The 24687-nt window shown below is 35.7% G+C and overlaps 1 protein-coding gene and 1 long non-coding RNA gene across 5 annotated transcripts in view; both read right to left on the bottom strand.

Annotated features, from left to right (window-relative positions):
* Window positions 1–24687, bottom strand: part of ZNF654 (zinc finger protein 654) — an 85554-nt gene that overhangs the window by 14254 nt on the left and 46613 nt on the right. For 2 of the 4 annotated variants that reach the window (XM_011234323.3, XM_034656998.1), the window contains exons 3-6: window positions 23220–23301; window positions 9339–9474; window positions 6545–6747; window positions 5038–5177 (exon numbers count right to left, since the gene is read on the bottom strand). In XM_011234323.3, coding sequence (XP_011232625.2) covers window positions 5038–5177; window positions 6545–6747; window positions 9339–9474; window positions 23220–23301 — 561 coding nt within the window. Of the gene's footprint in view, window positions 1–5037; window positions 5178–6544; window positions 6748–8382; window positions 9316–9338; window positions 9475–23219; window positions 23302–24687 lie in introns of those variants that run through there. The other 2 variants (XM_034657006.1, XM_019807627.2) reach the window with 2 other exon arrangements.
* Window positions 5742–6537, bottom strand: LOC117801604. Its single transcript, XR_004624338.1, has 2 exons — window positions 6442–6537; window positions 5742–6338 (listed from the first exon to the last, which is right to left on the bottom strand). It is a non-coding gene; the product is annotated as an uncharacterized LOC117801604 (long non-coding RNA).

The following is a 24687-nucleotide window of genomic DNA, read 5'->3' as shown; positions in this document are numbered from 1 at the left end:
AATTTTAATCTATAAAATAAGAATATTAAATGAGTTTATCATTAAATCCATCTTCAAGCTATTGTTTTAAATATTTAAGAATTTAGGTCCAAGATAGCGACATAGGGAGACCCTGAACTCAGCTTCTCCAGGGACACACCAAATCTATACCCATTTATCGAGCAATTCCTCCTGAAGAACTGAGGACTGACTGAACAACTTCTGCAAACAAAAGATAGGAAGACCACATAGAGAACAGCAAGAAAGATGGAGACATGGTAATGAGGGGAACCCCCACTCCCAACGCTGGCACTGCAGTGGGGAGGGGTAGTACTGAGGGTCTGTGAGCAGATTCATCTGTCCTGAGAAGCGCGCACACACACACACACAAACACACACACACACACACACAGAAAGCTGCAGTTTAAAAGGGCAACTAGAATATAAGGGATCTAGCCCTAGAACTCTGCCAAACGTCAGGGAGACTGCTGGAACTCTAAGTCAGTGATGCTGTCAAGCACCACAGTTTACATTCCCCATCCACCTTGACAGCATGGATAGGAGCATAGTCTAGGCACCCTGCTGCCTCAGTAAGCCCTGGTCCTCTACCCATACCAGCCGCAACTGTCCCACCGGCAGCCCCAGTATAGTGCCCACCAGGACACCTGTAGTCAGTGTTCACTATAGCTCTAGACTACTTGACAAGGTAACACAGGCACAAAGCACCCCGAAATACTCCCGGCCCACACTACTTCAGCTCCAGACAACTTGCCAGGGCACCCCTGGAGCAGAGCATCCCAGGGCACTGTAGTCCACACTTGCTTCTGCTCTGGCTGCCCCATGAGGGCAACCCCCTACACAGAGTATCCCAGGACACCCCAGCCTGTACCCACTTTATCATCTGCTGTCACCCTCAACACAGGAGAGCCCTGGGACCATCCTGCACCCACTTCAGCTTCAGCTGTTCTGCCAGTGTACCTGCGGTGCAGAGAACCCCAGCACCACCCCAGCCCACATCCACTTCAGCTCCAGCCTTCCCACCAGCATGGCCCCAGTACACAGCGGGCCAGCCACAGCTCTAGCTAGCTTGCCAAAGTCACCAGGCACACACAATCTACACAGGAGATGACCATACACAAGATCATTCCTTCAAGTTAGAAGTAGCTGTTCCACCTAATTCATAGAAACAAAAACAAAGTGAAGCAAATGAGGAGACAGAGGAATATGCTCCAAATGAAAGAATAAGAAAAAAACCTCAGAAAAAGAACTAAATGAAACAGATAAGTGATCCACCTGATAAAGAGTTCCAAGAAATGGTCATAAATATGCTCACCAGACTGGAGAGAAGAGTGGATGAACTCAGTGAGAACTTCATCAAAGAAACAGAAAATATAAAAAAGAACCAATCAGAGTTGAAAAGTGCAAAAACTAAAGTGAAAAATACACTAGCGGGAATCAGCAGATTGGTGAATGCAGAAGAGATCAGCAGCCTGAAAGACAGGATAATGGAAAGCACCCAAGCTGAAGAGCAAAAAGAAAAAAGAATTTTAAAAAAACGAGGATGGGTTAAGGGATGTCTTAGATAACACCAGGCAAACACACATTTACATTATAGAGAAAGGGGCAGAAAATTTACATGTGGCAATAATAGCTGACAACATCCAGGTTCAGGAGGCACAGAGAGTTTGAAACAAGATGAACCCAAGGAGGTCCACACCACTACACATAAATAATTAAAATGTCAAAGAGGAAAGATAAAAAAGTACAGTTCCTTACCCAGAAATATGCAGTTAAAAGCTCTGAGAGTAGGCATGAAAACCTGCATTAAATAACAGGCCCTCTGTGTGACTTTATGCTTACCAAAGTTTTTAAAGAGCTACTTGATACTAGAATGACAGATTGTAAATTCCTTAAGATTGCTTAATGCATGTACCAATTTATAATTGTGTGTGTATATGGTGGGGCTGAGGAGCGATGGATGGGGTAGAAGAGTAGTAAAGTATGCTAGATGTATAGTCTGGGAACTAGTTATGAAAATGACAATTTTCTTGAGGTGGAGAGTATGGCTATCAGGACAGCAGAGAGAAGATATATGAACAAGCGTTGGTGACCGAAATGTCTTATGTTTATGGTGCTTGGTGGCTGTGGGTCACTATGTAAGTTCCTCTGTGAAATAAACCCTGTTATGGTGATAGTTTCCAAAAACTATTACGAGAAATAAACTAGACTGATGCATATAATGTAAAACATGTATTTAAATTTGACTGAATCCTAAAAGATAAAAATTGCTGGTTTTAGGAGTGTGGTATCCTTTTAAAGTCTAAATATCTCTTGACTCACTCTTCTGGATAATTTTTATCACTATCAATCACTCTCAAACCAATATATAACTTTAAATTAACAAGGAACCACCAGGTTAAACAGTTTAAGTAAGCTAGCGGTTTATTTCTTAAATTTCTTATATTCAGTGACATGAGTCCTGGAATTTCTCTCTTTAGAAGAATAAACTTTAAATATAGACAATTTATAGTGAAGGCTTTCTACTCTATTAAAACTTGCCACTAATGTTAAGCTTATCTATTAAAAAGGATGTTTGTGCAAAATACGTATTTCAGAATTTACAATTCGAAAGTATTGATTAAAAAATGCCTATAGGTGGGGTGCCTCAGTAAGGGTCTGATTCTTGATTTTGGCTGAGGTCATGATCTCAGGATTGTTAGACAAAAACTACAAAACTAATGAATGAAAGAAAAAAAACTAAATAAATGGAGAGATATTCCATGTTCCCATGGATAGGAAAACTCAATGTTGTCATGATGTCAGTTCTTCCCAACTTGATCTACAAATTCAATGCAATCAAAATCCCAGGAGGTTGTTTTATGGATATCAACAAATTGATTCTAAGGTTTATATTGAGGCAAAAGACCCAAAATAGCCAGCCAATAGAATATTGAAGAACAAAGTTGGAGGACTGATGATACCCCACTTTGAGATGTATTTATAAAGACAATGTTGTATTGGTGAAAGAAAAGACAAATATATCAAGAGAACAGAGCGGAGACCCAGAAATAGACCCACATAAATATAGTCAACTGATCTTTGATAAAGGAGCAAAGGTAATACAATGGAGTGAAGACAGTCTCATCAACAAACGGTGCTGGACAACTGTACTTCCACATGCAAAAAAAAAAAAAAATTGAATCTAGACACACTTTATACCTTTCACAAAGATTAACTCAAAATGGATCACAGACCTAAACATAAAATGCAAAACTATAAAACTCCTAGAAGATAACATAGGAGAACACCTAGATGACCCTGGGTATGGTGATGCCTTTTTAAAACAACCATAGTCATGATCCATGAAAGAAATAACTGATAAGCTAGACTTTGTTCAAAAATTAAAAACTCTGCTCTGTGAAAGACAGTATCAAGAGAATTAAAAGACAAACCATAGACTGGGAGAAAATATTTGTAAAAGACATATCTGATAAAGGGCTACTATCCATAATATACAAAGACCTTTCAAAACTCAACAAAAAGAAAACTAATAATCTGATTTAAAATGGGCCAAAAACCTTAACCAACACCTCACCAAAGAAGATATATAGATAATAAAAAATAAGCATATGAAAAGATGCTCCACATCATACGTCATCAGGGAAATGCAAATTAAAACAGGATACCACTACACACCTATTAGAATGGCCAAATTCTGGAACACTGACAACAGCAAATGCTGGTGAGGATCAACAACAGGAACTCTCATACATGCTGGTGGGAATACAAAACAGTACAGCCACTTTGGAAGACAAGTCAGGCAGTTTCTTATAAAGCTAAACCTACTCTTACCATACATTTCAGTAATCATGCTCCTTGGTATTTACCCAAAGGATTTGAAAACTTATGTCCACACAAAAACCTGAACAAGGATGTTTATAGCAGCTTTATTCGTAGTTGCCAAAACTTGGAAGCAACTAAGATGTCCTTCAGTAGTTGAATGTATAAATAAACTGTCATACATCCAGACAATGGAATATTATTCAGCACTAAAAAGAAATTAGCTGTCAAGCTATGAAAAGACATGGTGGAACCTTAAATGCATATTACTAAGTGAAAAAAGCCAATCTGAAAAGGCTATACACTGTATAATTCCAAATATATGCTATTGTGGAAAAGGCAAAACAATGACAATCGTAAAAAGATCAGTGGTTTCCAGAGGTGAGGGAGGGGAGAGGGGATAAGAAACGAATAGGTGGAGTACAGAGGACTTTTGGGGTAGTGAAAATACTCCATATGATATTACAATGATGTAATTCATTATACATTTATCCAAACCCATAGATTATATAACACCAATGGTGAATCCTAAGATAAACTATGGACTTCAGGTGGTTATCATAAACCACTGTAGGTTCATCCGTTGTTTTAAAACAAAAAAAAAAAAGGGTGCCTGGGTGGCACAGCGGTTAAGCCTCTGCCTTCGGCTCAGGGCGTGATCCCAGCGTTATGGGATCGAGCCCCACAGCAGGCTCCTCCGCTATGAGCCTGCTTCTTCCTCTCCCACTCCCCCTGCTTGTGTTCCCTCTCTCACTGGCTGTCTCTATCTCTGTCGAATAAATAAAAATAAAATCTTAAAAAAAAAAAAAAAGCACCATTCTGGTGAGTAATGTTTTTTGTTTTGTTTTTGAGTAATGTTGATACTGGGGGAAGCTATGCATGTATGGGGATGGGGATATAATGGGAAATGTCTGTACTTCCCTCTCAACTTGCTATAAACCTAAAACGGCTCTAAAAAATAAAGTCTTAAAAAACTAACAAAAAAACGAACACTCCACCTTTTATAATACATACTTTAAACATTTACACTGTCAATTACTGGTACATGGTCATTGTCTTTTTTAGGTATTACAGCTTAGTTTCTTACACAATAAATTTTTTAAAAGCAACTTAACATTTTCATATAACTTTTTGAAAAACAAAGTCCAGACTCTGCTAACCATTTCTCCTTCAGTTCCCCCATCTTATCATTTCAGTTTCTGTACTGGGAAAACTTACCAGATACAGTACATATCTCCATTCTGGAGCTGTGGAATAAGAAAGGATTCACATAGTTGCAGGGCTAACATAGTCTTGCCTTCTTTTTCAGTGTTACAGATGATATCAATTCCACTCTTACAATCAGTTTTCAATAAATGCTATAAAAGGAAAAGAAAAATCAGTTCTTATCATTAAAATTTCTAAAAAGCTAATTGCATTAAATGTGTGGAGTTAAAATTCAGGAAAAAATTAGATGTCTGGTTTTCTTCTACAAAGACGATGAATTATACAGAAATATTTTCATAGTTTAACTATATAGAACCTACACTTTTATGACTACTTTTAATCTCATTAACGTCCACAACTTATAAATAGGTTCTATTATTAGGAAAAGACTGTTTCATCTTTAAAAAAAAACAAAATAACAAACATGAGCATTTAATTTCTTAGTATTTTATTTAAAAGGTAAAATACTTTATAAAAATGTATTTTAGGGGCGCCTGGGTGGCACAGCGGTTAAGCATCTGCCTTCGGCTCAGGGCATGATCCCGGCGTTCTGGGATCGAGCCCCACATCAGGCTCCTCCGCTATGAGCCTGTTTCTTCCTCTCCCACTCCCCCTGCTTGTGTTCCCTCTCTCGCTGTCTCTCTGTCGAATAAATAAAAAAAATCTTTAAAAAAAAAAGTATTTTAAAAAGTGCTGAATAATTAATTGAAATCTTATTTAAAATGCTTCTCAGTTTTTATTTACCTCTTATCTGTCACAAGAAGCTCAACATGAATAATGCTTATTGATGAATTAATATCATTCATCATTTGTTAATATCAGATTGTCTAATTCAACAGGAGCTTAAAGAATAGTGCCAATGAGAACACATCTAGACAATGTAATCTTAAGACCTTTGGTGTTACTTTCATCATTTGTTAATATCAGATTGTCTAATTCAACAGGAGCTTAAAGAATAGTGCCAATGAGAACACATCTAGACAATGTAATCTTAAGACCTTTGGTGTTACTTTCATCATTTGTTAATATCAGATTGTCTAATTCAACAGGAGCTTAAAGAATAGTGCCAATGAGAACACATCTAGACAATGTAATCTTAAGACCTTTGGTGTTACTTTCATCATTTGTTAATATCAGATTGTCTAATTCAACAGGAGCTTAAAGAATAGTGCCAATGAGAACACATCTAGACAATGTAATCTTAAGACCTTTGGTGTTACTTTCATCATTTGTTAATATCAGATTGTCTAATTCAACAGGAGCTTAAAGAATAGTGCCAATGAGAACACATCTAGACAATGTAATCTTAAGACCTTTGGTGTTACTTTCATCATTTGAATATCAGATTGTCTAATTCAACAGGAGCTTAAAGAATAGTGCCAATGAGAACACATCTAGACAATGTAATCTTAAGACCTTTGGTGTTACTTGTAAAAGAAATTTAACAAGAATGGGCTACTTTTTTAAAATTTTTGGTAAGGTTAAAATAGTAATAGGTAAACATAATGTCAAACAATACCTCCCGGAATAGCTGATCTTCTACAGGTGACATAAACAGACATGTGAAGAGCGCTTGATGGAAGTACAAGTCTTTGCTGATTTCTGGGTGATTTATACAAGATTTAATAAGAGCCATTGCTTCAGGTATGCGTTCACATGCAATTAGGTATCTGGCACGTAGTTCAAAGAACAGTGGATTTTCAGAACTTAAATATTTGTTCACTATATTAAAAAGAAAACAGACTCTTATTACTCTTAAGATTCTCAAAGTTGTTTGAAACTTCACCACTAATGTGGTATCTAAGTAGATTAAGTAGTTATTTAATTAAATAGCATTTTCCTTAGCAGGAGTTTATTTTGTGAAGAGAATACTCAGTTATATGATTGGAAAAATGGAAATAAGAGCAACACCAAAACAATGCTCAAGAACGACTGATTTCTTTTCAGTCTAAAAAGTGAAAAAATTTAAAAAGGAAATAAAATGAAATACTCTCTTTTCAGTTCACTAATATGTTAAAATGTTTCAGATAACATGGGGTCTGGAATTTCTAGTCTATTATATACTTTATTTTTTTAGTGCCCAATATTTCATTACAATAAGATAAAAAGGCTGACTCTGAATTTATCATTAAAACCACATTGATGTAGATTAATTATAGAGAAAATCTGAGTTAGTGAAAACGTAATATATTTTATAACTTTTTAACAAAAGATTAAATCGAAAGTAGTGCCAAATAGGATTGCTTATTAATATATGCTTATATGTCACTAAGAATAATTACTAATTAATACTTGCTTTTACACAGTTTAAAAACAGATACATACTTTTTATCTACATAAGTTTATTTAGACCTAACAACAACCTATGACAGGTATCATAGTACTTCTTTCACAGATCACAAAACTGAGTCTCAGAGAGGTCAAATGACTTGCCCAAGGACTTAAGAGTAAGTGGTAGAACAGTAACAGGGACCCATATTTCAAATCCAAAGTGTTTTTATTAGTTGTGTATGCTTAATCAGTAGCTCCTAAAATGCCTATGAGTGATGTTTTATTTGGGCTTCAACATTTGCCTTGAAGTTCTGTTTACTGTATATGATAAGCAGACAGTGATTTGTGTAGTTAATGCAAAGATAAACTTCAGACTAGTCTTTACCCTAGAAGTCACCAACTAGAGGAGAGTCATCCATATTAATCAGACTCTAGAGCAGCTTTTCCCAAAGTGAGGTATGCTAATGGAAGTATGAAAGGAGTATGTACATAAGGACGAGAGAGAGAAAGAAAGAGAGAGAGGCCATCAGCCCTCATACCAACCAACAACAGATCTGTTCTAGCTCCTAGTCAGAGAAACCTCAAAGCTCCCCTAAAAGTCCAAACTTTCTTCTCCTGTTCTCATTCCTTTTGAAACTCTTTGTCTCACTCCTGTCTGCTCTGGCCACATTCCCCAGTTTCCTCATAGTTTTCTTCAGTTTGTCACCCTTGCCTTCCCTATCTGGACTCTTAATACTTTTCCTCAGTGATCCAACTCTTTCTCTTCAGTTCCAACTTCCTCCCTCTTCAGTTTTTTATTCCTTTCTGAAGCCCTCACATCAAGTTCCAGTCTCCTTTGTATCCCCTGGGTATTTACCACTAAACCACTGTGATATATACTGTAGCCTTCTCCTCCCACCACTTTTTTACTACTTCTCCTGGTCTTCTGTCTTTCTTCATCTTCTCTCACATCTCTGTCACAGTCCTCCACATTTGTATCTGGGGATGGCTTGCTCTTAAGCTGGAGAAGCATAGCCCCTTCTCCACTCAGTTCTACTCAAAGCCCACCCCCAACCCTTGACTTGAGACAAATGGAAAGTTCCTAACCTGCTCAGCATAATATGTGGTGTGAAGTATCCTCACCAGACCAAGGTCTGAATGGTTCCAAGGCTAGGAAGTCTTGTCTCTTCCCTCTGGCCATCTTATAATTGCACTTCATGGGCTCTCCATGGTTTCAAATGTTTTCCATATTTTTTTGCTTATACTACTGCTGAGTTTACATTCTAAGTTTGGCGATCCAAAATGTTCTGGGGCTCAGGAATAATATGGCAAACGTTTTTAAGAAGAATTAACTAGAAGTAACTGACAGAGCCTTTTGCCTCAAAAGGAAATTTTGGCCCACAGGAAACACTGTGAATCTAGGTTGAAGAGGAGGTGATGTCAAAGAAGTACGAAGGGCATTAAGGGGAACATCTATTAATGGATGAAGTTTGGGAAATACTGCTCCAGAGTATTTGGAATTGAAATTTACTTATTCCTTCAACTAGTCACTCATTCACTTAACACATTCATCAATGTGGTCATTCATTCAGTTAACAAATACTTATACTGAGCACCTACTCTGTCCCAGGCCCTGGGCTGGGTATAGGATATGCAGCAGTGGTGATAAAAACTGGCAGAGTTCCAGCCTTCACAGAGTTTCCTGTATAAGGGGGATTCCATGTGCTTAAGCAGGGTGTTTTTTTAAGTTTGTTCCTACTTAAATAGATTTTTAAAATATAACAAATGGCGAAAACAAACTTTCTGTAAGTAACATCTGGACAGTAAAAGTGTTTACACTCTGAATTCCCATTAGAATAAATGGGAAATTACTGGATATAAATGTACCTAGTCTGGTGTCAAAAGTCATTCTTGGGCCAGGTTAATATAACAATTTAAACACATTTCATGTGAAAATACATTACTCTTATTCAAAGAAAAATCACTATTACTGCTCTAATTAGAAATGAAATTGCGCTTGCTTCTCACAAATGTTGGTTTTGATTTTGAGTCTCCTGAAGTACCTATCTCCTGAGATGCTGGCTGGGCTTTAAGAACAGCTTGCAACACTGGATCTTCCCATGGGCCACCATCTCTAATGATTCGAGTCACCAGTTCCAGATTCACATTTCCATATCTGCGGAGGTGATTCTGGCATTCCTAGGAGAGAAAAATCATTTTGGCTTTGTGAATTTAAAGGGGTTAAAAACTAAACTTGATCATCCTTGTCAATAAAATGACTGATGGTCAATGAGGCAGCTATTAAATTATAAAAGAGAAAGGGTTGCTATAGTAACCTAAGTAGGGTGTCAAAACCCCATCAGTACACAAATAGGCTTTAATGCCAAAGGTTACAGAGTTTTTACATAATTGGACTTAGAAAATCCAATTACAATAGGGATGAAGTGTAACCCAAGGGAAAAACTTAAGGGATGCATCATTTCTAGGAAAAGAACCAGGTTGCAAAACCTAAGGGAAAAACTTACAGGATGCATCATTTCTAGGAAAAGAACCAGGTTGCAAAAATGTAAAACTTAAATGTTCAGTTAAATTTATGTGAGGGCTCATAAGCTTTGGTTAACAATAGCAAGCAAGAGCCTGACTATAAAAAGGAGGTAGAGGGGTCCCTGTCCAATACAGACTGTGGTTGGCAGATAGACACAGGTCCCTGGCTCTGATCCCAAATGTTTACTCTTGAGTTGTGCTAGAAGGCTGGAAGATAGAAATTCTATTGCATTTTGTTTTGTTAGCAGATTTATAGTCTTGGGATGAAGAAATGGCAGACTGAAGGAATGAATCCAACCTCTAATACGAAAACTTTGCATTCGTTTTAAAATAAAGATGTATTGATAAGTTGGGCATTAACTGATAATTTGTCTATGCATTTTCTGGGATTTTTTTAAAAGATGTTTGAAATGTTTTTAGAGAATGTATATATGAGACTCGTGATTATAGTATGAATTATGTAACAAAGTTAAGTTTGTAAACAAATCTTAATATTTAGGAGAACTTGGCCGAATGAAGTTAAAAATATGATTTATTAGATTTAGATTTATAAAATTTAATTGTTTGATTATGCTTTTTTAATTCATTATACACCTTTGTTGTTTTTGAAAATGTTTCAAGGAATTTAATTAGATAACTTTAGAAGATTAACTGAAGGCCTAGTGAAGGTATGACTAGATTTATTTTTTTAAATGCATACACTAAGCTTACAGCCTTAAGGAAAAAAATTAGATATTGAAATTGGCAATGTTAAAAATTTGGATAAACTACACATCAATTAAAGCACAAACAATTGCTAAAATTTCTTTCTGTGCTCAAAAAATCCCTCAGACATTAAAAATGTAGTAACAGTTACAAAGCAAAGCTTCAGTATAAAACAATACATCATTACAAATCTTACTTATGACATAAATCACCAGGCTACATATTCAAAGTGGCAATAAACACTTTATTTTTATATGTCATGTTCTTCCATTATTTGAATGTTACAAAGTGGTGTCTATATGCCACTTTTTATTCTTTAAACACAAAAAGAGGTTTTATTTGTTTTATAAGAGAACAAAGCAGAAGAAATACCAAGTTTCAAGATAAAGAATCATTTAGTCACAGAAGTCAAAGGATCATTAAGTCATAACCTGAAAATAAGTATCTTCTAAAAGTTATTTAGAGTACTCCCAAATTAAAATGAGCAAGCAAGCAAGCAAGCAAGCAAGCAAACAAAAACTGTATAAGTAATGGGCAAGTTACTTAACCTCTCTGTGCTCCTTCAGTTAACTCATCTGCAGAATAGATACTAAAAACACCTACTTCACAGGATTGCTGTGAGGTTTAAATATACAGTATTGAAAAGTACTTAGTACAGTGCCTGGCACACAGTAAGCACTTTTAAAATGTTAGCTATTATTTCTTCTAGTATTTTTTAACAATTTGGATAGTTTATCTTAGCATACCCAAATGCCTTAGCATGACATTAATTTCTCCATTTCCATGTGTCAGCATGTTACAGCATTCATAAAAATAGGGTATAAAGTTTTTGATCAGCCATGATATGTTTTAAACACATGGAACACAGTAACAATCTGTGGTAACAACTTATGATTTAAAACAATCATCAGTTTCAAAGCTAAAGGCAAACTTCTAAATTACTCTAGACACACATACTGCTACCCCTAAAATTTAACTACTGTACGCTGGCTTTTGGTTCAATAAAAGCATAAGAGATAAGGTGAGCTGGATGCTGGTCCCTGAATCACTGGTGAGCTTTAGCTTTGCTTCTGAGCTCTTGGACAACCCATCTTTCTAGATGTCTTATAGTAGGTAAGGTACCAATCATACAGCCATTAGCACTGTGGGCCCTATAACTGGACTTAGGCCTAAGTCAAAATACGGTGCAATAGGTCTATTGGTAATTTCCTAAATGTGGCCGAAGAGTAAGAAATACTTGGAGGTCTTGTTAAAAAACAGATTCCTAGGCACCAACTAAACATACTAAATCAAAATTTCTAGAGGAAAGCTCTGATAAACTGTGTATTTAATAACCCCCACCCCACAGTTAACTTTGGCATGCTTTTTAATTGTACCTTCTACATTTAGAGTGTACTTTCATAAATGCTAATACTAGGAATTATATACTTGTACTCCTATCAACCCTTCTATTAAAAATTCATCAATTAGCTTAAGTTCATTTTTCTGAGACAATTATGAGGTAGAGTTTTGTTTTTTTGTGTATGTGCACTTCTTGAGTCAAGTGCACCATATTCTGGAGACCACTTTTATGGGAAATAGCTTTAGACAGGAAACAGAGATGAAATGAAGATTTCATTGTCATTGTGGTATATTCAAAAAGACATGGGATGAAAGAGAACAAGTAAGTCTGTAAATATCTTTTGGCTCCTCATTCCTTAAATAATACAGTGGCTTCTACGGATGATATGCAATTTAAAAGCCTTGAAAGTAAAAAAGGAAGCATTTAAACCACTGTAGAATTCACAACTTATCTTTTCTGTATATACATATTATATATTTTTTAGAATGTTCACTTAATTAAAAACTTGGACCTGTATATTAACCTAATTCTTTAGTAAGTCATCTACACTGTGCTAACCATAATTTTTGCCAAAGGTAGAGAGAAGACAAAACTCCTTCCCTCACTCTTCTTTCAGAATCTATTGTGGTATGGGCTTAATGTTTTGTTCAGAAGAATTTTCTTCCCTGAACTTGTTGCCTCTTTAGAACTGGCCCCTCAACATGTCTGCAAAGCTGTAGACCAGTTTTCTGGCCATTCTGTATACTTGATCTGAACTCTTTGGCAGCTCATAGGATAAAATTCTTTTTTTAATAGCATAAAATTCTTAATGCCCCAACTTCATATTTAAGGACCTCTGGATGTACCTTCCTAACTCATTCACCTAGTGTACATGAATCCATCTCTTCCTTGTCTCTTAGATTCATCAGGTACTGTCTTGCTATGCTTTTCTCATTATCACTCTCTTTCTCCTTCAACTTCCTATAAACCTTTCTAAACCTTCCCATAAGCCATTTTAAATCCTTTCCTATCTTTTCACAGTCCTACTTTTCCCTGAGAAGCCTCTACTAGCTACCTCAATCCATAATAAACTTAATTCCTTCTGCAGTACTGAAAATGAGTACCAGTCCACTCTGGTATTTATCATGTAAGAGGACGCCTTGTATTATTAAAGGTTGACATCTTGCTTCTTAGGTAATTAAAAGCTGCTTCAAACACAGCCAAGAAAGGAAAGGTACACCAGAGAAGATAAATTCTCAATAATTAACTTTTTTAATTAAAATAGGGTTTTATGGAAATCCATGTAATCAGAAGCACTGTGCAGTGTTTGTCTTATTTTGAATGAAATGCAGGTTCCAGAGTAAAATTATAGAATACCATGTCAAATTCATTCATAAAACAAGCTATTATAGCATAAATCAAAGCAAAAATATTTTAAAAAGGTCTTCAATGTGGTCAATATCACACTTTCATTGGTTATCTTACAGCAAAGCATTTCAAAAAGTTGTAAAATTTAAAGATGTTAGGTAGTTTTCTTTTAGAAAAAGACAACATCACACATTTGCTGTTCTTTTCTGTGGTAAGTTCCTAAGGAATATTTACCTAATGTTTTTAAAAAATAAGCATTCTGAGTTTGTCCATATAAAGAAAACAGTATAACAGTGAGAAGGTTACTGCTTTTCAAAAGAAAGTTCTTATGGAGAAAATAATTTAAAATGAATGTTTGGAAGTGTTTGCATTTTTACATGTTTGCTGTTGCCAAAAATCAGCATGTCACCTATAATGTTTGTATCTGTGCCCTTAAAAAACTTAAACTAGAATTTTTTATTGAAAAACCTTTCAACTGCAGCATTTTATTAGGTTTTCAATTCATATGTTACAAATGGTTAGTATCAAGAAAACATTGATTTCAGTAACAACAGAAATTTAATAGTCAAATTTCAACCACTTTAAATTTGGTGGAAGGAATTTAAAACTGAGTATCATAGTTTAGAAGATTTTTTCATTTGCATCTACCAAAGGTGTCTTTTTCACCCAGGACAGCTGTAAGTATCAAAAACTGAACCTAAAATCAGACTACGAATTACTATATGACCAAGTGTTAACATATTTCAAAATAAACACATTCAGTCACACTGCTGTCATTAGTTTTTACACTGTTAAAACATGATTTTACTTTTATCTTTTTTAAGTGTTTTTATGTTTTATAATGTATATAATATTAGTATATGTACATAAATACCAAATATACATGTATTGATATGTATATATATTTTTAAAGCCTGGATGGTTGTCCTATCAAAAGTCTAGAGATTCCTGGTTTTAGCTATTATTTGTTTTTACATTGGATTTGGAATCAAATATAAAACTCACTGTCTTCTATTGATCCTAATATTATGCCACTTTTCTTTATTTGATGTGCTTCTTCCTGTTATTTCTACTGTTTACACTGTAGTATAGGCCTTCGTCTGCTATCATTTAGATAACCACATTAATTTCTTCTTCCTCCCTCTCCCCAGTAAGTCTTTGGAAGGTCTCAAAATGTTAGATCACAAAGCATTTTATTAAGATAGCCATATAAATAAAACATTTTTTTAGGGGCACGTGGCTGGCTCAGTTGGAAGAGCATGTAACCCTTGATCTCAGGGTCATGAGTTCAAGCCCTATGTTGGGTCTAGAGATTACTTAAATAAATAAAACTTAAAAAAAAATTCTTTAAACCTACTGTTTTGACAACTACATTACTGCAAACACATGATTATTTCAATTCATAGAATAGATTAAGTGTAATATTGGTTGAAGGTAAGACTTAGGCCCTTGTCCTACTTCTATAAACCTCAACTCCATCAGAGCTTAATTTTCTGATCTGTAAAATAAGGGATTATTGGATTAAACAATTATCTCAAAATTATAAAAATTCATGAGTGCCTATAAATTACATAAATTTGATTTTTAAAAATAACTAGAATCATGTACTTAGTGAACTATTTAAGATGCCCTATTTGGGAACTTTAGAAAAAAATATAAGTAATTGTTCCCTGTTTAATAAACATGATTACATTTTTATACATTTGAAAAAATCTTAATAAATGTAAATGTTACCTAAATTATCAACTGGAGTTTTATCTGAAGGGGAAGCCACTCATAAGTAGAGCAAAACCTTCAACTGAGAGCATAACCAGATTTCAGAATTGGTGACTGTCACGCTAATGAAAGTACGACCCTATTATTAACATTTTTAAATCAGTAGGGAAATAATACAGCCAACAGAGAAGTGCTATTGTTATGATTCTAACCTATAAGACAGACAGTGACGCAGAATTAAGGTGTGTGCAAGATTTACTTGAGTACAGGTTCCCACACAAAGAAATAAATATAAAATCTGATTCAGCAAAAGAGCAACAGAGTTAGTCAAGAGAACAGGTCACAGTACTGGCAATGCCACAAATTGGGCAAGTTAATCTCCAATAAATATTACTGAATGGATGAATGAATGAAACTCTGTCCTTGGTTTTATCATGGATTAAAGTTACAATGGATTTAATGACCTTTTACAGTTCTTTACAGCCAAATTTTCTATGATCTAGTATTTTAGCTGGGAAAACATAAACTACTTCAAGCACTAATATGCTTATAATTCTAGCTATGTATTAGGACACTATAGAATCATCTTTCAGTGATCAACGAATGCCTCAATGACCCTGATGTGCTTTCAGAGCTATTTTCGAAGTATTAATCTAATCATTGATTTTGAAGGCAGTTACATGTCTGCTCCTAACAACACAAAATTGTAAGATGCTCAGAACATAAGGTCTTTGTTCATAGTTGGATACTATGGTATGAGTAACTATCAATGCACAATGTTTAGTACCTGCTTTTGAGATGACTGTCATTCCATGTGTCAGGGTATACTGGCCTTTCCTGAGATATGCAACTTATTGATGCTGACAGCCTTATCTTTTGGAGCTTGCTCTTGGTCCCTCGAGCTTAACTGTCTCAAGTTTATTCATTGTATTATGCTTGAAATAACTCTGGCTCTTAAATCTCTTCAAAGTGATTACAGAACTTCAACAGTTGAGCTAAAGTGTTTCTATCTCAGATTATTAAAAAAAAAATAATAGAGAAAGTGAAAATATTTCTGAGGTGCTAATATACAAGAATTATTAATAGGAGCAACAAATTTCAAACATATAAGTGACAGTGAAAAAATATCAAAGCTTTACTCATTTCAACAGAAGATTTATCTAAGGAATACAATTTTTATAAAATGATTTCAGAATCTGAAGCTTTAATTGTAACATCAGTCTTTTTCATTCCCAGTGCTAAATATGTGGCATACTTGTCAAGCATGTTTCTTTGATAGTGAAATCTCTTCCCTTATACCTTTCTCAATTAAGCAGACTTCAATTTCTCTTTTTTCTACACACTGTCAAAGTAAAATCCACAATTAAATATTCAGTGGTTTCACCCCATGAATGCATTTGTTGATCTGTCCCCCATCTCACTGTACAGTAGTAACCAGTGGACCATGAGGTAAATTTCAGAAAATATACCTCATTTTTTCTTGTTTTTTAGAGTTCAGCAATGATGATCCATCTCTAAGAGGGATTTTATCCTTCGTTTGTGTTGGCAAACATATCAATACGAGGGGCTAAGACTAAGTGCTGGAGACACAGGGATGAAAGTAGCCTCTGCCCACGAGCTCTAACAGCATAGTTGGCGAGTCTTATCAAACCACAGACAGAATACAGAGGAATTAGTGTTTCAGTAACAATTGAAAAGCTTGTGACGGGGAGGGGGGTGGTGGCATCCTATGTAGTCAAAATGGAATTAAGCAAAGACAGGAGAGAACTTCTGTCAGAGAAGAAAAGAATATGCGAACACAATTTTGAAACCGCTCCTCAAAATGTCTTGATATTAAGTTGGTATATCCTCTAAAAGCATTTTAACCAGTACTACAAAGGTGGTTTGAATACCAAGATTAGGACTTTACCAAATTAAGCCTTTGGGCAGCTTATTCCAAGTAGTCAAGAAGGAAACATAGTCCAGAAGGTTTTAGCAGAAAGTAGGTTCTTCATTTTAGGGGTGCCCGGGTAGCTCAGTCGGTTAAGTGTCCAACTCTTGATTTCAGCTCATGTCATGATCTCAGAGTTGTGAGATCAATCCCCGCCACTGGGGTCCACCCTCAGTGCCCAGTGGGGAGTCTGCTTGAGATTCTCTCTCTCCCTCTGCTCCTCTCCCCCATGTGCACTCTCACGCACGCGCTCTCTCTCTCAAATAAATCTTTTAAACTTCATATTAGCTAAAAATAAAATCTGGGAAGTATGCTGGGTTATAATGCCAAGGAATACACACTCTGACTCCTTAGGGAAAATCAACACTTGCCCCAGTGCAATAGGATGGGCATAACAATTTATTTAAATTCCTCTCTTGTGCCTGGTTCTTTTACTTTTGATTCTTTTTGCTCTTTTTTTACGATGCTATCGCAATAAAATAGTGTTGGCCCTCCTGCGGTTTGGGAGGTTGTATCCCCAATCTCCTCCCATCTGCTTTCCCCCAGTTATCCAAAGAAGGACAAGCAGATTGAAAAACAGAATACAGGAGCGCCTGGGTGGCGCAGTTGTTAAGCGTCTGCCTTCGGCTCAGGGTGTGATCCCAGCGTTCTGGCATCGAGTCCCACATCGGGCTCCTCCTCTAGGAGCCTGCTTCTTCCTCTCCCACTCCCCCTGCTTGTGTTCCCTCTCTCGCTGGCTGTCTCTCTCTGTCAAATAAATAAATAAAATCTTAAAAAAAAAAGAAAAAGAAAAACAGAATACAGTCTCGGGAAAGAAAGCCTAACTAAGGCCTACTTCTAGTCTGAACAAAAAAGATCTTTGTGACTTATACATTGACCCCAAGGGGTGAGAGGACAGGTTGCTCACTGAGGTCAGGGCAGACTTACTAAATAAAACAACTGCAGAGCTCTGGCAGTAAGGCTTTTAGATTATTGGTTAGCGTTTTGCTGACTACTCCAGGGACTTTTTCCCCCCCCCAAAATTGGAGGCTTTAGAACATCTATTTTTCTCTTGATTTATAAAAGTAATACACGTTCTTGTTTTTGTTTTTTTTTTTAAAAAGGGCAAGAAATATACAAATATAGACCCATCAATTTACCTATGATTGGGCATTTGGATGTTCCAAAGATATTTAAACTCTGTCTGGAATGGAAGTTATTTTCTTTCTATATCCTGTTCTTCCCCCTATAATCACTGCCCACTTAGTGAATGGCACTACTCTACATGGTTACTTCAGCTTAAATGCCCCCAAAATATACCTGATTCTTCGCTATCCTCCTTACCGCCATCCAATCAATCTATAATCTGAGATTTTAGTTCCATATCGTTACCTATGTGCTTGTATTTTCTTTTTCCAGAATCATTTCTAACATTAAAGAATTTTCATTACAGCCATATTAACAATTGTCTACTAATTTTTACTTGTTTCCTCACATCAGTCCTATTTTTTAGTTCTATAACAACTCTATTTGTAAATTCTTTGTTTTGACCATTTCTAAATCAGCTGGCATACTTTTTTTTTCCTGATAAAAGACTTATAGTTGCTTTGTTTTTCTAGTATTTGGACTCTTTCTTTTGCTCTCATAAACTATAGGGCTTGGCAGCTGTATTATTAAATAATATTTTTTCCCTTGAAAAACTCCATAGACATTATTTATTTATTCTGGTATTTGTTACTATGGGGAAGTTCATTGCCAGCCTGATTTTTTCCTTTGTGAGAATCCTGTTTTACATGAGTCCTGCATCTGTAGGAACTTGCCTTTATCCTGAAAATTGAAGACTACAAGATATGGCTGCATGTAACTATGAACTGAAAATACATTTTTAGAGATCTGTTTCCTTCACTGAGTTTTTTCTGGAGCTAATCTGCTGTTGATCGCCTATTTTTAATTTAGTAGTTTCATTTCCATGCAATATTTTAACTCCATACATTCTCTGGGATGGTCCCTTCTTTACAATTTCACTTTCAGTTTCATAGAGGATACCCTGAGCTCAACCACAGAAAGAATAAAACTGATCCTTTTTTTTAGCTGTTTTATCTTAACCATGTAACTGACATTAATCTCTTTATGAATCTTTACCTAGAATATCTGGAACAGAGAGCTGTTCTACTATGGGTAAATAGGTCTCTGACTCCTTTAAGCTCAACCAAGACAGAAGGGAAAAGGTTGTAAGTTTACTTTGTTAGATCAATGGCCCATGAGGCAGTAAAGAGGAAGCTACAGTGGGAGACAACCATACCTCTTTGCAAAACTTTCTAACCTCTGGATATTGGGGCAGGCTGCATTTAGTTTGGGTCATACCCTCATTTTCTCAATGGAAGGAATGCTTTCATGGAGAGCCACATACCCCATTTTTAATATTGATAGCTTAGTCATATCAGTATTCCTGTTCTGTGGGCTCTGCTGCACACTTGGTGCACTTTCAAGAAGCACCAACAAGAATGAGATTGGCCATACACCTAATACCCCACCATCTGGTATTTCTTTCAGTCCCCACTATTACAAGCTGATAGGGGGCATTACTGGATAGCATTTGGTAGGCCTCCCCTCTCTTTCCCCTATTTAATCACATTCAGTTAACCAAGTATTGTTTGGCCTATCACTTGAGATAGATTCATCCCTGAGGGCTTGATACAGATCCTGATCCTAGTTTCCAACATTCATAAGAAATTTTGTTCTCATGTTATTTTTATCATTTCACTGGGAATCTAATTTAATCACATTAATGGGTTTTGGAGACCTAGTGTATGAATTCAATCACAAGCCTATGGAAAGCTCACCAATGAACAGATTAAAAATAATAATGAGGTAGGTTCATCATATAAGAAATGTGTCATCATCTTTTTTTGAGGTAAAGAAAAATTATTGGAAGACAAAAATTAAGAAAGCAAGCTTTTAGAAGCCAGCAAATGGAACATCTGGCTCCAAGAATGAAATTTCCTGTTGGAATAAGGTAGAGGAAAAATTATAGTCAGTCAGGAACAAGATTTAAAATTTCTATTTGAGTAGCTCAGATTTTAGAAGATTCAGAAATTCACTGAAGAAAAGAGTAACTTTAAGAATAAACTTAAGGGCCAGGTTTTGGTTTTACTGTGAAAACAGAAATCCAGGTAGTATGATTTCAGAGCCTACAACCTGACAGGAGGGATAATTAACTCAAACTCAGCAAAGAATATTAATCCCTTGTTAATTCAAGCTGTGGTCTACGGACAAGCACTATAGGCATCACTTCTGAGCTGGAGAGAACTGTAGACTCTCAGGCCCCTACCCCAGAACTACTGAATCAATATCTGCATTTTAACAAGATTCCCAGGTACATTAAAGTATAAGCAACATTATGTTTATCCTACTTATGGCAGAGGAGAAAGTGCAAGATCTTAAGTTGGTATAAATCTTTATGAAAGATGGATAGTAATTAACCACTTGGGGAAATAGGGTTTACATTAGAAAATATAAAAACATTCCAAAAAGTGACATTGGGATTATCACTGGACTTTGTCAAAGATTAAGTCAAAGCCTGGGGAATTTATAAGAGCTTAGCAAATGCAAAAGTTTAGGGAACTGTACATGATGGACTACATGTGGGCCCTTCGCAGGTCCCCAAGGGCACAGGCCTGAAAGTACCAAATAGCAGCAGCTCAGTTCAGAAAATGGAGGATGAAAGGTGGTGAAATCTCTCCTAGGAGGCAGGAGTTAGAGGCCTGAGAAAACTCAAGAGTAGGAAGAAATAAGCGGAAATAGGAAGAAGCCATAGCAACAAAAGTGGCAGAAGTGGCATAGAAATTTTAAAAACAGAAGAGAACAAAAGGAGGGGCACGTTTTAGAAATTGAGCAAGAGACAGAAAAAGGGTACAAAACCAAGAACTCTTCCCTGAGGAATTATTTTGAAAACTGAATGGAAACCCTGCTCAAAAAAAAAAAAAAAAAAATCCCTTCACAGATGTTATGATTTCACACATTTAAAACATAATTCAAATATTGTCTCTCATCTACTCCACAAACATTTCAGCAGTTCCCATTATCAGTGCTCAGTTAACATTTTCATGAGGCATTTCCTGACTATCTCATTTAAAACTGAAATTTCCTTCCCCAGTACCATCGTGCCAGCACTCCCTATCTCCCTGGCTGCTTCATCTTCCTGTGAGTCATTTGTCACTTCCTAAAATACTCTTAAATTTACGAAGATTTGATTTATTGTCTTTCTGTCTCTATACTAGAATTATACTCCACAACAGGAGGGTTGTTCTGGTTTTGCTTACTACTGTTTTTCCCAGAGCTTAGTACCTGGCATATACTGGAGACTTAATAAATATATGCCTAGTAAAAATTCAAGAATGGAATGCCAAGAACACAAGTGTCAAAGGAAAAATGGAATGGAAAATTAAAAAGTTTTAAATACGGAATATAGACTTTAATTAGAATGTAAGCTCCATAATGGGGCACCTGGCTGTTCAGCTGGAAAAGCATAGGATTCTTGATCTCAGGGTCGTGAGTTAAGCCCCACATAGGGTGTAGATTACTAAAAATAAATAAATAAACTTAAGAGAAAAAAAAAGAATGTAAATAAGCTCCATGAAAATAGGTATTTTGGGGGCACCTGAGTGGCACAGCGGTTAAAGCACCTGCCTTCGGCTCAGGGCGTGATCCCGGCATTGTGGGATCGAGCCCCACATCAGGCTCCTCCACTATGAGCCTGCTTCTTCCTCTCCCACTCCCCCTGCTTGTGTTCCCTCTCTCGCTGGCTGTCTCTTTGTCGAATAAATAAATAAAATCTTTAAAAAAAAAAGAAAATAGGTATTTTTACTTCTTTGCTAAATATAAGAATGGATAAAATAGAATGTTTAATATAATATACCTAGTTTTATTGATTCTAAGATGCATTTTTTTCCCCTATTTCTACAATTCTAAACTCAGAATATGTTTTATAGTCAATGCTATCTTAGAATCCAAGTCAGCCTGGTAATGATCACAATGTAGCTGTCATTCTGTATCCATGGACGTTCAAAGAGACAGTATAAAAACTTGCAAAAGGGTATATTGGTGACTCCGAATAAAATCCAAGAGACTACCAGAGCACTCTTTTAACTTGTGGGAAGCAAACGGTTTGAGGAGGGTACAGGGCAATTAATGTAATCTGCCAATACTCTGAAGCAGGAGTCAAAAACTAGCGGGTTAAACAGAACCATAAAACCAGCTTAAGCTTTTAAAAGCCCCGTGCCAATGGCTTTTAGTTCTTTTATCAACTACTTTAGGAAACGCTACTTCATCAACACTTTTGATGCCACTGAAGACAAAACAGTATAGAAAAATAGATGGTAACTGAGTAGAAAAACAAATCTAGAGTCAGATTCTGAGTGTGAAGAAGTTTTAGATATATCTTAGCCAATTAAGTCTGCCTCTAATTTTCTTATGTCTATGATAGCACCAGCATGAGCAATCATAAAAATCTATTTTAATTCAGTCTAAAAGATCTCTTTCAATAAATACAAAATAAAAATTCTAAGTGAGAGAAAGCACTGCATGACTTTTTGGTTACCATGCTAATCTCCTTCCTAAAGATAGATAGCAATTCTCCTCGTTGACCATAAGCCTCTCTTACTAACACGTAATAGGAATAAATGTTAAGATGTCTGAACACTTTACCCCTAGAGGGAGCTCAAAGTACATCTTCCTTTATTCCACCCCAGAGAATAATGATGAGATGACAAGGACACATTAGTGAGCCATGGTACTAGGGACTGCAAATGGTAAAAAGATCAAATGAGCAAATGTTCTTGCTTCTACACGTCTTTGGATCTTTGTCATTCCCTTCTGGATTTACTTTCTCCTCTCATATAGCATGTGCCCCCCCGCCAAGCTTCCTATCTTGGGAAGGCTATTGAGAAAATAAATGAGAAAATCAGGATAGAGTCAAGGGGAAAAAGTGATATGGGACAGGCAGACTGCTTTTAGGCTAGGCAAGAAGAGTCCTTTTTTACTAGGGCTGAGTTCCACATGGGGCTTTGAAACCAAAGCCTATAGCAATAAAAAGTGTGAGTATATGTGCAAGATGTGCTTAAGAATCTACAAGGGTGGTAGCAGCAAGCTCTGGTCTAGCAAACGTTGAACTGGAATGTTAATTTGAACTGCTTTTAGAAATATAGCTAGAAGTTAATTTTAAGAACCTTCTTTTTCTGCTAGTAAAATATCCTAACGACTGCCATCTTAGTAAATATAAAAACTTACAAGCAATAAATAATCAGTATACCATTTTTAAAAAGAGGGAGAATAAGGCATGTGTTAAATGTAGACAAAATGTGAAGGAGTAAACTGTTTTACCTGGAATGATCCAAGAATATCCTTTAAGGGCTCTTCATAAAACTCATCTCTTCCAAAGAACAGCAGCAACTCAAAGAAGCTCCTAGAAAGAGTAAGTGAATAATAACTTTCATTGCTTCTTTAATTTTTTTTGCCCCAATTAAAAATATTCTCAAGATAAAAGCTATATAACATAATATCAGATATTTAGTTTTAAAACAGCCAGATTTGAATCATTACAGTGAGCATTTAAGATTCATGTCAGGTTTTTAGTAAAATTTTAATAGACGTGTCTTCAAAGAAAATACAAAGAAATATACTGCAGTTCTAGAACTATAGAATGAACAATTACATTACTCATGCCTACCAGTGTTCATAATGCAAAAAAAAAAATGCAGTGGTATAACAGGTGGCAAAATTGTTGCTACACTTGTCAAGATGATTTAAAATGGGTCCAGCTTCACCCTTGTACAATGGGCCCCTTAGAAAATTCAAAATTTAATTTTCTTCAGATGGATAAAAAGGATGGATAAAATTAACACAAAAGTATAAGAAAAGTAGAGAGTCACTGTGAAACTCTCAGCCAACATTTATGTTAGAGCAATATCACCAATTCAGTATCTAATAAACAACACATGGGTTCTCAAACTCTGGGCTTACCTTGATTATCCCATTCATGACAGACTGCCCAAAAATCTGTGGTTCCTCCTTTTTAAATAATTGTTTTTGGAAAATATTGATACTAAATACTTTGTGTCTTTAATAATTCATAATTTCATACAGGAAGAAATAGGACTTATTTGCTAATCATAAGCATGAAAAACTATGCAAATTATTTAATATTGTATTTTTAATCACTTTTTGCCTTTAATCCAAATTAATCTCTAAGAATGAAGTTTTTAGGATGCAGACATAAGTATGAGACTATATAGTTTTAAAAAATTATATAAAAGACCCAAGTAATACAAAATAATTACAAAAACTTCTAAATATAATAACCATGCCCCGTAACATATTTTATAAAATTTTAACTACTTACAAATTTTAAATGTTAACAGACCAAAAAACATAAAAGCAGTCAAAGCAAAATGATGCACTGAGAAAGAATCTCTGTTGATTTCCTTAATTAAGAAGCTTAATTATTTTTTTTTAAGTAGGATCCACACTGGGCATGGAGCCCACTGCAGGGCTTGAACTCATAACCCTGAGATCAAGACCTGAGCTAACATCAAGAGTTGCACACAACCCAATGAGCCACCCAGACACCCCTGAACAAGTAATTTTTAAAAAGTTAACAACCTGGTAAAACACTGGGAGAGCACTACCTCACAGAAAAGAAACACAAGTGAACTTTTTTTTTCAAAATGAAAAGATATTCTACTTTACTCAAGTAAAAATTTATAAAGATGAAATACATTTTCCATCATATTTACAAAAATGAAAATGTTGACATATTCTACAATGGCTCTGATGTAGAGAAATATGCTCT

This window comes from Ailuropoda melanoleuca, chromosome 1 (assembly GCF_002007445.2).
Source record: "Ailuropoda melanoleuca isolate Jingjing chromosome 1, ASM200744v2, whole genome shotgun sequence".
NCBI classification, from domain to species: domain Eukaryota; kingdom Metazoa; phylum Chordata; class Mammalia; order Carnivora; family Ursidae; genus Ailuropoda; species Ailuropoda melanoleuca.
Note: the sequence above shows the minus strand (reverse complement) of the source record. Positions and strands in the feature narration are given on the sequence as shown.